Genomic DNA, 14,152 nt, shown 5'->3' with positions numbered 1-14,152 from the left:
ACAGAGGTGACGGAGGCCTGGGCAGTGCGGACACCTTCTGAGGGCGCCTGATTTAGTCACCTGTGCTCAACAACGGTGTGCGTGCACACCTGGACGCGTACACGTGCAGACTGTCTCTGAGGCAGAGCACTCCTGTGGTCTTTGGTGCTAACATTTCTTCGTCAGGTCCACTGTGGACAGAGGGCGCCGAGATGGACACACCTGCTGTGGTTAGTGACTTTAATGACACCGGGTAAGTAGAGCCTGCCCTGACCTCTGACCTCCCGCAGCACGCAGCTGCTTCGACTTGCCTGCAAGGAACACACATGCGGGGCAACAACACACAGGAGTGCGGGGCACAGGCAGGGTGAGTGAAGAGACGACACGGGGGCGGGCGTGGGCGTGGCGTGGGCTGTGGTGGCAGCGAAGCCTTGGGCACGCGGCGCTGCTCGCAGAGCCGGCCTCCAGAGCTGGAGCCGCCCCGGGAGTGTCTCATCCGCGCTGCAGTGTGTGCCACGCTGGGCGTGTGGCACACTCGTTTACAGTACACACGAGAAGTGCGCTTCCTGCCCGCCAGCAAAACACCATTCCAGTCATTTTAACTTAAATACTTTAGAAGCCATCTTTACATTGCTCAGGATAGGAAAAAATACAGACTCTGACCACTTTTTGCTTCCTGTCCTGGGGGCCCGGACGCTGCCTCCCGCTGCTGTACCTGCAGCGGCCCCGGCCCCCGGATCTTTCCAGATCCACTCCATTTTCAGTCAACCATTGTCAACCCAGCTTCTAGAAACTGCGAGTGCAGGGGCCTCCTGCTTCTTCCTTGAGTCACGCATCTTGTGGCCAGTGTGCGGCTAGCTCAGCCCCACACACCTGTCCGTGCGTGGACCTCGGCGGACGCCAGGGCCCTGGTGGAGCCTCAGGGGGACTGTGACACAGTGAGGGGCGGGCAGGCAGAGGTCACCGGAACGAAGCCCTGAGGAGGGACAAGGCCCTGACCTCCACGACCTTGGTGGAAGAAGCTGTTCTCCGCCGTGGCGAAGGAGCGGCCGCTCCGGGATCCAGCCTGGCCCCCGGCAGGCCCTAAGCCCTCAGTAGATGTCAGGGCAGTCTGAGAAATTCCGCTCAAAGTAATCCCCTGCATATAGCCAGTCACGAGTCCCAGTGTAGGGGTTGTCGCCTGGGTAAAACCATCTGCAGAACACAAGGGAGGGGTGAGGAGACACAGCACGCACTCCTGCAGCAGCCCGGGCAGAGCTTCAGTTCACCAGATGCTCACCAGGGCGGCAGTATTCCCAAGAAACTGCAGGCTCAAACCCAGCACCAAACTCCACTGGGCCACTCCAGGGAGTGGCAAGGTGCTTCGCCTCCAGCTTCCAGTTCGGGCACTGGTTTAGTAAAAAGCCTCCTCTGCCCATGGCATGCACAGCCAGACCCCTGCAGTGCACAACACGGCCCACCATGCAGAAGCAACTCAGACACCAGCAGTTCACTGCAAGGAGCCCTTGGGGGAGCTCACAAAGTAAAAGTTATGGAAGTGGTGCTGTGTGCTTAGTGATACAGTGCTAGCCTTGAGCAAAAGAGCTCAGGGAGCTGGGTGCAGTGGCTCACGCCTGTCATCCTAGCTACTCAGGAGGCTGAGATCTGAGGATCGAGGTTCAAAGCCAGCCCGGGCAGCAAAGTCCGTAAGACTCTTATTTCCAATTAACCATGAGAAAACTGGAAGTGGCGCTGTGGCTCAAGTGGTAGAGCGCTCACCTTGAGCTGAAGCGCAGCACCCAAGCCCAGAGTTCAAGCCCCATGACCAACAAAAACAACAAAGTAGAAGGACAAAGCATTATGTTCACAAAAGTCCTACATGTGTCTGTGTGTGCACATGCACATGCATGTATGTGCTGATCATGGAGCTTTCTAACCACCATCCCCTGGGATGAAGGTAAATTCAAAATGCCAAAGCACTGGGCGCACAGTGCTAAATGGGGTGTATGGGCGCCGAGGCTCTCATGGATTTTAGGTGCAGCACAGAGGTGGGGCATTTGCCCGTCATGCTCAAGGTCCTGGGTCCATCCCGAACACAGCAAAAAGAGAAAAAAGAATTGCTTTCTATATGCTCCAAAAATAAAGAAAGAATGAGTCCTGGGGCTGGGCAGGGGCTCAGCGGCAGAGTGCTCGCCTAGCATGCATGAAGCCCCAGGTGCTGTTCCCTAGTACCACATACATAGGAAAGGCTGGAGGTGGCGCTGTGGCTCAAGTGGTAGAGTGTGAGCCTTGAGCAAAAGAAGCTCAGGGATGGTGCCCAGGCCCTGGGTTCAAGCCCTAGGTCTGGCCAAAAAAAAAAAAAAAAAGGCTGACTCCTAGCTAGGCACAGAGACACACACAGGCCTGTGGCTTCAGCTACCCTGGAGGCAGAGCAGACGACTGTTTGAACCTCGGAGCTCAGGACCGTACAGTCCTGTGTCACATGAATAACAGCTTGATGGGCTCAAACTGTCAAACTCAATATTTCTGCAACAGAATAAAATGATTTACGTGGATACCTCAGCACTGCTCAAGTCCTTATTAAAGGTATTCTTTCCAGATTTCCACTACTAAAGAGCAAAGCACCACATCTAAGTCAGAAGCAGGACTAGAGCTCACGGCAGTTCATGTGGGCTTAGTTGGTGCAGAGGAGGACACTCCCTGTCCCCAGCTGTGTGTGTGCAGCCCCCCAGCGCCCCACGTCACCTTGTCCTCCACTCAGTCTCCTCTTTGGCACGCTCCCTGCGGGCCTCTCTCTGCTTCTCCTCCAGCCGCTCCTTCTCCTGGCTGGCCAGATCTAGGTCCAAGCAAACAGACCTGAGTCAGGGTTGGCTGTCTCAAAGCTTCCAGTCAGGCTAGAGATGCCAGCCCCCCACCCCTGCTAGACGACAGGTCCCACTTTGGCTGTAAAGCCATGGGCAGTAAATTCTGGTCCCAGGAGGCCACGTGGGATCCAAGCACTGGGGCTAAGCACCTCTGCCACCCCAGGAGAAGCAAAGCGAAGCCATCACGTGGACACCCATGCTGAACCCGACGCCACCCAGTGCCCAGCAGACATGGTCAGGACAAGTGTGAAAGTCTGGATCCGCTCTGATCAGCTGAGGGTCCACTGAGCCTCGACCCACCGGGGTGAACCCTGTGCGTTCCGGGCACAGAACAGAACTTGCCAGTCCCAGGAAGGAATGGGACATGCAGTTCCTGCCCTGAGCTCCTGCTCCCCTCCCAGCCGGGCCGGAAGGTGAGGGCCAGCCGTGCGGCCACTCGGGTCCACCGCCACGCTGATGGAACCCCAAAGGCAGGATAAATGTCACAGTTAAACCTGAGCAGACACATGTGCGACAGATGACAACCACGGCTGCTGCCTGGGCCAGGCTCGAAAGACATCCAGAGAGCGTGGCTCTGCCACGTGGCTGCGCGGACGGGGAGCTTGCAGCTTCAGATGTAAGCTTTTTTGGTTGCAGTGCTAGGGACTGAACACGTACACTGCCCCTGAGTTACACCTATTTAAGTTGATTTAAAATGAAGGGTGTGCATGTTCTGCCTATCTGCTGGTAGCTTCAACATAAGTGGCAGGAGGCTGGCCTGCCAGGCTGGAGCCGGAAGCTCACCGCGGAGGCTCTGGCAGCCCTGAGTCGGGGCTGTACCCGCAGGGGCACCCACCCCGCCCAGTCCCTCTGGAGCCCTGCCCCAGCGCCTACCCATGTTGCCATTCTCCATGCCACGGATGTCGGGGCGCAGGCGGCAGTCTGTGGGTGGCAGGGTCTTTTCCATACCCGCCTCCAGCTCATTGAGGCTTACAGTGAAGCTGGTGAAGTTGTACATCTGTGAACACAGCACAGGCATGGCTGGTCACAGGAGTGCCATGTGCACTGCCCCCAGCAGCCAGAGGCCAGCAGCTTCTGGAAAGGCTCATGCCCTGCAGTACCCACCTGGCCCAGCCGCTGGGGCTCCGCCTGGCTTGCCCAGCTCGGCATGCAATGCGCTCTCTACCCAGCCAGGGCAGGTCTTGCTTTCCAGCCCGGCCCTTCTCTGAAGCCCCACACCTGTCCGCTGCCGTCTCTCTCCTGGTCCCCAGGGACAAACCTCGAGTGCAGCACACCATAGGTCCGCTGCACACATGCACCGCCCCCATACGGCATCTTTCAGGGCCGACTCTGCTCCTACCTGACTGCCTGCCGCACTGTGTCAGCAGCACCCGGCCCAAGGGCCACAGGAAGTGAAACCTGCTCTAGATTTTCTGGACATGCCCTAGTCACTCAAAGCAAGAGCTGAGGTCCTCAGAGTCTGGCCACTACCTGCCCTGAGCCTGGGTCCTCACACATCAACTGCCCCTGGCCACCCACACTCACGCCCACACGCCTGCTCCCCTGTAGGGCCCACCCAGGGGCTGCCGTCCCTGCCTGGGCCACACTTCCCCAGTGCTTGGGGTCCTTGGGGCCTTGATTACCGTTGGGACTTGGCCTCGCCTGCTGGTCTCAAGTCTGTTCCCAGTGCCCCAGGTCCACCCAGTGGCCATCAGGCTCAAGGGAGCCATGCCACCAAGCCATAGGATAGAGAAATGGCTGTCAGGTTTTTGTTGTTTTTGTTATTGTTATTGTTTTTGATGGTCCTAGAGCTTGAACTCTGGGCCTGGGCACTGTCCCTGAGCTTTTGTGCTTAAGGCTAGCACTCTACCACCTGAGCCACAGCTCTACCTCTAGCTTTTTGTGATTAATTGGAGATAAGAGTCTCACAAACTTTTCTGCCCAGGCTGGCTTCGAACTGCAATCTTCAGATCTCAGCCACCTGAGTAGCTGGGATTATAGGCGTGAGCCACTGATGCCTAGCAGCTGTCATTCGTTTTTTTTTCTTTTTTTGTCGGTCATGGAGCCTGAACTCTGGGCCTGGGCGCTGTCCCTCAGCTCTTCAGCTCAAGGCTAGCGCTCTACCACTTGAGCCACAGCACCACTTCCGGCTTTTTCTGCTTATGTGGTGCTGAGGAATGGAACCCAGGGCCTCATGCATGCAAGGCAAGCACTCTACCACTGAGCCACCTTCCCAGCCCTCAGCTGTCATTCTTAAAAATATTAAGTTTAGTTTCTCTCAAGAATAAAGCAGTAGGCTGGGAAGGTGGCTCAATGGTAGAGTGCTTGCCTTGCATGCATGAGGCCCTGGGTTCCATTCCTCAGCACCACATAAGCAGAAAAAGCCGGAAGTGGCGCTGTGGCTCAAGTGGTAGAGCGCTAGCCTTGAGCTGAAGAGCTCAGGGACAGCGCCCAGGCCCAGAGTTCAGGCCCCACAACTGACCCCCCCCCAAAAAAAAGAATAAAGCAGTGCTGGTAGTCAGCACTAAATGACAGCAGTAGCTTATGCAGTGCCATACTCAGGTGCCACTCTGCTGTTTTACACCACTCTGCTGTGTGGATACATATAAGAGTACAATGAAGATCTGTAAGTTGTACATATGTTATATGCAAGAAATAATATATAATGGACATTGAAGTGATACAGTATGTTCCATAATACATTGTTGTGCTTGTCACATATTACATATGTTGACATATAAGTAATATAACATATGTAATGTAATTTATTGTGTGTGTAATAAAAATGGATAGCCTGGTGCAATGATGGACACCTGTAATCCCAACTACACAGGCAACAGAGATAGGAGAGTCTAGGCCAAAGGCCAACCCAGGCAAAAAGGAAGACGGTCTCAAAGAACAAGCTGGTATGACGATACACAGAGTAATCCCAGGTATGCGAGGATCACACGTAATAGGATCAAGCTCTGAGGCCAGGTCTTGGCCAAAAGTAAGGTCTTATCTGAAAAACTACTAAAAGCATATAAACAGAAAAATAACTTAAAGTGCTGGAAGCATGGCATAAGTGGTAGAGTGCCTGCCTAGCAAGAGTAAAGCCCTGAGTTCCAACTTCAGTACCACCAAAAAGCGAACTAAAATCCAAGAATGTTTAAAAAAAGTTCAGTGTTCAATGTTCAAAAAGAAGCACCACAATCCATTTAAGCATTGGAATTGGTAAGTCAGCAGTGGGCAGCAGCAGGGACCTATAGTTTCAGCTACTCAGGAGACTGAGGCAAGAGGATCATGAAGGGTGGGCAAGAGGGAAGGAAGGAAGGAGGGAGGGAGGGAGGGAGGGAGGGAGGGAGGGAGGGGAGAGAAAAGAAAAGAAGGAAGGAAGGGGAAGGGGAAGGGGAAGGGAGCTGGACGCTGGTGGCTTATGCCTCTAATCCTGGCTATTCAGGAGGCTGAGGTCTGGAAAGTTAAGATTCAAAGCCAGCCCAGGCAGAAAAGTCTATGAGACTCTGAATCCAATTAACCAGCAGAAAGCTGGGCTGGAGGTACGGTTCCAGTAGTAGAGCACCACTGTAAACAAGTGAGTGAACGCTAGTCCCCTGAGTTTAAGTTCCAGTGTCAGGAAAGAAGAAAAGGAAGAGGAAAAGCTGCCTATGGCCAGGACTGCAGGCCTGTCTGGACGGGTCGGGAGGGCGGCCAGGGGCCACCGTGCCTGTGGGGCTGCAGTGCTGGTGGCACAGACACAGCCACAAGGCCTGAGTCAGGACTTGCACACTGCACAGACTGCTGAAAGAAGGCAGGAGAGCCGAAGGCATGGGTGGAGAGCGCAGGCGGGTCTGGGCTGGAAACACACAGGCCTAGGGTTGGGGTGGGGGTCCGGGGGCGACCACACAGACCTGGGCAGAGTGTGGGGGCCGGCTGTTGATCCTCCAGAGTAGCTTGCTGCCGGGAATGACCTGCACAGTCTCCTGAGCCACGGGCATGTCGTCCGCCATGTCACCGTCCACGCTGCTGTCTGCTTTCTCAGAGCCAGGGTTCTGAAACAGGACACAGCTACAGACACCAGCCGGGACGGATTCTCAGAGTCCAAGCACAGGCCCGTCCTCAGGCTCAGGCCCTTGATGGACACACCTCCAGCGCTCCTTTTTAAAACAAACTAAGGAGAAACATGCTTGCTCTATCAGTGAGGGGGTCATCCTCCAGTGTGTGGGAATACAGCAGGGCTGCTCCCAGGCTCTCTCCACAGGACCGTGCTGATCTCCTCCCGCAGCACGCATGGTGCAGCTGCCTGCCTGCCTGCCAGGTGCTGGGCCTGCCACACCAAGAGCTGCCTGATGAGCCATCTGGCCTCGGCCCAGAAGCAATGACCATGGGGGGTTGGGGGGACTGGGGGAGCTCTAGACCGAGCCCAACTATCTGTCTCAGCTACACCTGCTGCATTTGTCTTTAGGGTTGGGGGTTTGTAAGAAGATGGTGGCTATGGGACCAGCGATGGAGGCAGAACACAGTGCCCAGGACAGACGCGCGGCCTCCACAGGGCCCCACTGACACAGATGCCAAGGGCATCACGGCCGTTCTACCCAAACTCACTGGCACGCAACCCACATGAGCAGCAACACCAGCAAAAGCTGCACAGGCGCCACCCAGTGTGCTTAACGTTCTAAGGCTGTCTAGTGTTCAAATGGAATCTTGCTTTTTTTTTTTTAAAAAAAAGAACTATTAGAAAAGATGTCTTCAGCACACCTGAGCTATCAGGCTTTGGTGTGTCCCCATCATCTAGGGAGGGTGACACCTCTTCTGAATGATCACTTTTCATTTTAAGCTTACAAATCATCTGAAAACCACCTGTATTCCAAAGCTTTGAGCGGGGAGGGGAGCCCCCACGTTTCCTGGCTGTTGAATATATTATCCAGCGCCACAGCAAAAAGACACAAAATTCACATGGCTTTTCAAACAGGTCTAGCTTAACTCAGGAAAAGAGGAGTTTATTAGGAAGAGCTCATTCTAACTCTTCAAGAAACGGGCTTCCATGAGGTCCCCAAGCTCCAGCGAGAGGAGGACGCACCAGGACAGGAGGGCAGCACAGACCCACGACTGCACCGTCAGACTAGGGGTTTCCTTGGACACACAGGGGCCGCCCGCGGCTCTCTTGGCTGGAGTCAGGGCATGGGTGAGAAGACAAGGCCGACCACTCCCACCAGAGCTCTGCCCCACCGAGTCTGCCTGGGCAGCACTCACCAGCCTGGCCTTCCTTGGGTGGTCGCCTCTCCTCTCCTGCTTCTTGAAGGACTCGTAGGAAGCAGGATCTATGCCCCACAAGCATTCTGTCCACTTGCCATAGATCATAAACAGCTTCTTCTTACTGTAGACAAGAGTGTTCAAGACCTGCTTAGGAGCTATTACAACCACACATCTGAACACACAGCTCCTCAACTGGGTGTTGACGCAGAGATAAAAATCTACATTTTAGGGCTGGGAATGTGGTCTAGTGGTAGAGTGCTTGCATAGTATGCATGAAGCCCTGGGTTCGATTCCTCAGTACCACATACACAGAAAAAGCCAGAAATGGTGCTGTGGCTAAAGTGGTAAAGTGCTAGCCTTGAACAAAAGAAGCTCAGGGACAGTACCCAGGCCCTGAATTCAAGCCCCAGGACTGTCCAAAAACAAAACAAAACAAAACTGCATTTTAAGCCAGGCGCTGGTATCTTATGCTTAGAACCCTAGCTACTCAAGAGGCTGAGAGCTAAGAATCGTGAATTAAAGCCAGCCCAGGCAGCAAAGTCCATGAGACTCCTTATCTACAACTAACTGCCAGAAAACCAGAAGTGGGGCTCTGCCTCAAAGTGGCAGAGTGCTAGCCTTGAGCAAAAAGAGCTCAGGAACCAGTGCCCAGCCCTGAGATGAAGCCCCATCCAACAAAAAATAAAAATTGCATTTTAGAACCCCATACCAGGGATGATCAATAATATTGTCTAACAGCATTTTGCAGGCTGCTTGAACAGGTCAATTCCTAATATGAAAAAGAAGACAGAGCAATGGGGCTGTATTTTAAGGACTGTATTGTCAGGAGCAAGAAGGAATTTCCTTGCACATGGTCCAAATCCCATACTGGAAAAAAAAAATGGAGAAATTTGAGACCCAAAACATAAAGTAGTCAGCTGGAGGGGAGGAGCACCGCTGTATAGCGTGCAAACCTACTTTTTGTCTTGAATGTGCCCTTCCACTCGGTGCAGTTCCTTCCCAAACAGCCCACAGGGTTTGAAGTTGAGGACACACTTGTCTCCAGTGCTGTGGGAAGGCAAACAGGCATCTGTTATGATACGTAACATCCCTCGGCTCATTTATAGAGGAAGAAAGGACCAGGCTAGTGAGGGCAGGGGCACACAGTGTCAGCCAGCATCCAAGGGGCCTCCCTGGGCTGATGGAAGTTTGGGGTATGACACACACCCGCAGGCATTTTACTCAAATGTCCTGTGAGGACCCATTTAAAATGGGTCAGCTTTGTGGTTTATAAATTATATCTCACTAATACTCTTAAAACTACAGGACTGAGCTGGGCGCTGGTAGCTCACGCCTGTACTCCTCGCTACTCAAGAGGCTGAGATCTGAGTATCACAATTCAAAGCCAGGCTGGGCAAGAAAGTCCGTGAGACTCAAGAGGCTGAGATCTGAGTATCACAATTCAAAGCCAGGCTGGGCAAGAAAGTCCATGAGACTCTTATCTCTAATAAACTACTCAGAAAAAGTGGGAAGTGGCGCTGTGGCTCAAGTGGCAGCAAACTAGCCTTGAAAACAGGGAGGCTCAGGGCAAACATCCAGGCTCTAAGTTCAAGCCTCAGGACCAGCACAAAAACAAAACACACAAACAAAACCCCACAATAATGAATCATGAGTTTCCAGTCCTGACAGCAGGTAATCCTTTGGGATGGTTCATACATCTCCCCAGTAATGAAGCCATCTCTACTGGGGTTTGATTTTTTTTTTTTTTTGGTTGGTTGTGGGGCTTGAACTCTGGGCCTGGGTACTGTCCTTGAGCTCTTCAGCTCAAGGTGAGCGCTCTACCACTTAAGCCACAGTACCACTTCGGGTTTTCTGGTGTTTAATTGGAGATAAGAGTCTCACGGACTTTCCTGCCTAGGCAGGCTTGGAACCAGGATCCTCAGAGCTCAGCCTGCTGAGTAGCTAGGATTATGGGCGTGAGCCACTGGTGCCCGCCTGAGGCTTGAATGTTTATATATAAATTTCCTTCCTCACTAAAAGCCAGTCATCCTGCGCATTCCTGATGACCTCCACAATGGAGCCCAGCCCAGTGAGCCAGCACATGGGTCAGAAGGCTGGAGTGAGTCAGGCCTGCCCCAAACCCAGGAGCCACACGGCGTGGCCAGCATCACCTGTGGTTCAGGATCTCCACTGTGCCATACTGCTCGATCCACAGCTGCCCAAGGATGACGTTGTGTACACAGCAGGTGGGGTTGGTCCAGGTGTAGGCTTCGTTATGTCTGAGAAGGCACCAGAAACAAGCAGTCAGAGCAAGGAAGCGTAGCCTCTGCGTGACCCTGCATGACCCAGAACACCACAACAGATAAAACCGGACAGCAACTCGGAACCAGCTGAGAGCAGACACCACTTTGAAGTCCCTCCAGTGCGAGCTATTTAGTTAGCATGCGTTTGAAATGTATTTCTTCTTTCCTTTGTAGTATCAACAAAGCTTTCTACTTAAATGTCAGGACAAGTTAATAAGCAATAAAGGAAGACAGAGTCAAAGAGAAATGGCTTTCCCATGAAGCTGTCAAAAGAAAAGGCACTCAAGCACGCAGCGATGGAGACTAAGGCTGTCATGCCTCTGTGTGTGTGTGTGTGTGTACACATACCACACACACACACACACACACACACACACACACACACACACGGAGACCCAAGGAGAGGCCACATTCCACACCTTCTTTCATGCCTCATCCTCCAAAATGAGCCCCGCCAAAGGCAAGCCCTCAGAGCCCAAGATGCCTCAGATAGCAGCCGGAGCCTCAGAGGCGACAGGGAAGAGTCTCCACCAAGAGTAGAGACTCGCCAGAGCTAGGAAACCACATGGCCCACATTAGGAATTTCTAGAACGCCCTAGGCAGGACCCAAACATATAAATGAGCTTTCCAGTTCTGCACACCTCAGCCCCCAAATCCCTGTGAGACAGGTCTTCCCTCACAGGTTCGGTGGCCTCGGTGTCTGGGGACAGGGGAAGTGGCCTTCCAGATCCTCACAACACTGGGAAGAAACCAGCCAGCCAGTGGGAACCGGATGTGGCGTGGCCCACCCTGCCATGGCAGGTGTGGGAGGCCCAGGCAGGTGTGGGAGGCCCAGGCAGGTGTGCTGCCATCACAGGTGTGTGGGAGGCCCAAGGCCAGTCTGAGCAATTCAGGGAAACTGTCTCAAATGAAATTTAAAAAAAAAAAAAAAAGTCATCTCTAGGGATGTTGGCTCAGTGGTAGAGCACTTACCCAAACATGTAAGAGACCCTGAGTCCCACCAGCTCAAACTGTATCGGACACCTCCTCAGGGCCAGACCCACTGCAGAGGACCTACGGGCGCACAGGGCTGTGGGCGGGGAATGCAGCCCTTGCTGCAGACATCTTAGATGGGTGCTGGACGACAGTGTCCACACAGAGGCAGAAAGCTTCTGCAGGGCCCTCGGTCCACTGGTCCCCCACCAGGATTCCAGCCTTGTGTGACACACACACACACACACACACACACACATGTGCACACCCTCACAGTCAGGTCTGTGTGGCCATCATCACACAGCTACATGGCCACCAGGGTCCCTCCTCTGGCTCCTGGGTCCTAACTCCCTCCCCAGGGGTCCCCCGAGGGGCGTCTACGGCTGTGCTCCACGCAGCGTGGGTAGGTCTGGACTGCCCTGACAGGCAGAGGCTGAAGGCACTGCTGCCCTCAGATCAGGGAGGTGGCGTGGGCTGTGCCAGCTGCCCTGCATGGCTGGTGGCAGGGGTTAGGGGCGGGGAGAACAGACGGCAGTGACCAAGGCAGCAGGTGTGAGGGAGGGCTGTGGGCCCACTGGCCCCGGGGGAGAAGCGCAGAGGGCCGAAGGTCTCCCAGAGCTGCACCCCGGCTGGCTTCCGCGCTGGCTCCCCGTGCAGGGCTCGTCCCCTGCACGCTCACCTGAGCAGCTCCAGGGTGATGGTCCCCCGGGGCTCTGCCTCCACACTCTTGCCCCAGAACTTCAGCTTCGGGTAGATGGAGCCATGGAACATGAAGTCCTGGTTGAGGCCTTCTGAATAAAAGGCACTAATGGGAGGGTGGTGGCTGACCTGCTCAGAGATAAATCTGAACCCTAAATCTTCCCTGGGTCCAAAAAGAAAAGAGAAGGAAGTGGGAAGGAGAAGGAAAAACCACATTAATGAAGCAAGAACAAAGGGAGGCCAACTCACCCCTCAGGGTGCAGGGCCTCACAGCCCATGGCAACGGGACACGCCCTGGGTCCACCAGAGGCTCAGACCCCACGCGCCCTGGGCTGTGACTGGATGGCACACTTGGCCTATCTCTTGAGAGCAGGCGCCACACACTGCTCAAAGCAGCCCTCAGCCCTCGTGGGAGAGGCTCACCCCACCCTGCTGCTGGCCACGGGCCCTGGCCTCGCAGGTGACCAGCTTCGCCTCGGATCAGGCCGAGCCCGGCTGGGCCCAAACCTTCCTCCAGAGGTTGTGGCTCCAAGTCCTCAGAGGGGCCCGGCGTCTAGTCTTTGTATGAGTGCTGGAACTTCCATGAAGGAATGTCTTAGACCCCCAAAATACTCCTGGCCAGGAAATAAGATTTTTAGAGACTCTCCTATTCAATAAAAATGTCAGTTTTTAATTGTCCCGGAACTGTGAATACACCTACAGTGGTAGTCATTAAAAATTATAAATGCTAAAGCACATAATTACTAACTTAGCTGGAATCAGAATTCCCAATCATTACAGAGGAAGGAAAGTTGAAAAATTAGGTTTTAAAAGGTTGCCTGCCAAGGTATGTAATCTACAAAATGAATACTTGTCTAAGAAAAGAACTTGTATTTTTAGCTGCTCAAGAGGGATGTGAAAGACGGTACCCGGCTTGGTCTGCGCCTCTGCGCAAAGCCAGGGCGCCCTGGCCAGGGAGGGGCCGCCGGCCAGCAGGGCCGGGGAGAGCGAGTGCAGCGTTTGCTTCTCGGTGTGCCAACCGTACTTAAACCTGAGTTTGGCCCCCAGGAGGCTAAGAATTCCTCCTGTCATCTGCCTCTCAGTGTCTCAATTGGTTCTTATTCTTTTCATCCTTATAGCTTCTTTTCCATGGTCCATAAAGTTTTCCAAGGTATTTTAATAATTTCCAGCAGCTAGTCAAGACTGGTGCCTCAAGTCCTGGCACTGGGCATGTCACCAAGGGCTCACAGATGGCTCAGGGTGGGCACTGCGGCACAGGAGTGTCCACCCAAGACACACCTTGTTTGGGCCCAGGTTCCCTGTCTCTGGCAGAAGCAGGGCTGTCCCCGAGTCCCTCCCGCTGGGCACATCACAGCCCGGTGGCCTGGGGGCCTCTCTGTCCCCAGGACACACTCTCCATCACTCTGGTTTTCTCAAAGACAGAGAGACTCAGAGACCAGATGGTGACCACGTGGTGCCAGCTAGCACAAGAATACACTAGGGCGCAGACAGTTTCAGTGCAGGCTGGTGGCCGCACCCTCAGGATGAGGCAGGAGCAGAGAAGAAACCAAAGATGGCATTCATCTACGCTCCCAAGTAGGTCATGATTTCTCTGCAGGTGCCCAGGGGAGCCCGCACTGACTCCGCCTCCCCCCCACAGTCTGTTCCTGGTGCCAATGGGCAGACTGTCGGGGTACTACCCCCCACCCCGTGCACATGGCCAAGCCCCACACTGGAAGAGGGCTCATTTGGAGAGACCAACACCCAGATCCCACCATCACTCATCAACCTCAGACAGAACAAAAGCTTCCGAGTGACTGCTGAGATGCTATCGATTGCTCAGTGTACCATTCCTTCATCTTATGACACAGAAAAAATGCTGCAAGTGAAACTATGACCCAGAAATGCTGCAACAAGGATGATGGGAGTTCAGATACACGGGAAAATGCAGTTTAGAAAGGGCCGTGGCAGGGCTGGGAAGGTGGCTCAGTGGTAGAGTGCTTGCCTTACATGCATGAGGCCCTGGGTTCAATTCCTCAGTACTACATAAACAGAAAAAGCCTGAAGTAGGGCTGGGAAGGTGGCTCAGTGATAGAGTGCTTGCCTTGCATGCCTGAGGCCCTGGGTTCGATTCCTCAGCACCACATAAGCAAAAAGAAAAAAGCCGGAAGTGGCACTGTGGCTCCA

The 14,152-nt window shown here is 54.0% G+C and overlaps 1 protein-coding gene across 1 annotated transcript in view; it reads right to left on the bottom strand.

Moving 5' to 3' along the window:
- Positions 1-575: 575 nt before the first annotated feature.
- Osbpl2 (oxysterol binding protein-like 2) overlaps positions 576-14,152 on the bottom strand; it is a 20,552-nt gene continuing 6,975 nt past the window's right edge. Inside the window, exons 6-13 of the mRNA XM_013030395.1 lie at positions 11,967-12,149; positions 10,184-10,291; positions 8,991-9,080; positions 8,031-8,154; positions 6,689-6,829; positions 3,696-3,819; positions 2,704-2,794; positions 576-1,173 (exon numbers count right to left, since the gene is read on the bottom strand). Coding sequence (XP_012885849.1) covers positions 1,071-1,173; positions 2,704-2,794; positions 3,696-3,819; positions 6,689-6,829; positions 8,031-8,154; positions 8,991-9,080; positions 10,184-10,291; positions 11,967-12,149 — 964 coding nt within the window. The 3' untranslated portion in view covers positions 576-1,070. The remainder of the gene's footprint in view (positions 1,174-2,703; positions 2,795-3,695; positions 3,820-6,688; positions 6,830-8,030; positions 8,155-8,990; positions 9,081-10,183; positions 10,292-11,966; positions 12,150-14,152) is intronic.

The sequence above is a fragment of the Dipodomys ordii genome, unplaced genomic scaffold (genome assembly GCF_000151885.1).
Source record: "Dipodomys ordii isolate 6190 unplaced genomic scaffold, Dord_2.0 Scaffold129, whole genome shotgun sequence".
Taxonomy (NCBI): Eukaryota; Metazoa; Chordata; class Mammalia; order Rodentia; family Heteromyidae; genus Dipodomys; species Dipodomys ordii.
Note: the sequence above shows the minus strand (reverse complement) of the source record. Positions and strands in the feature narration are given on the sequence as shown.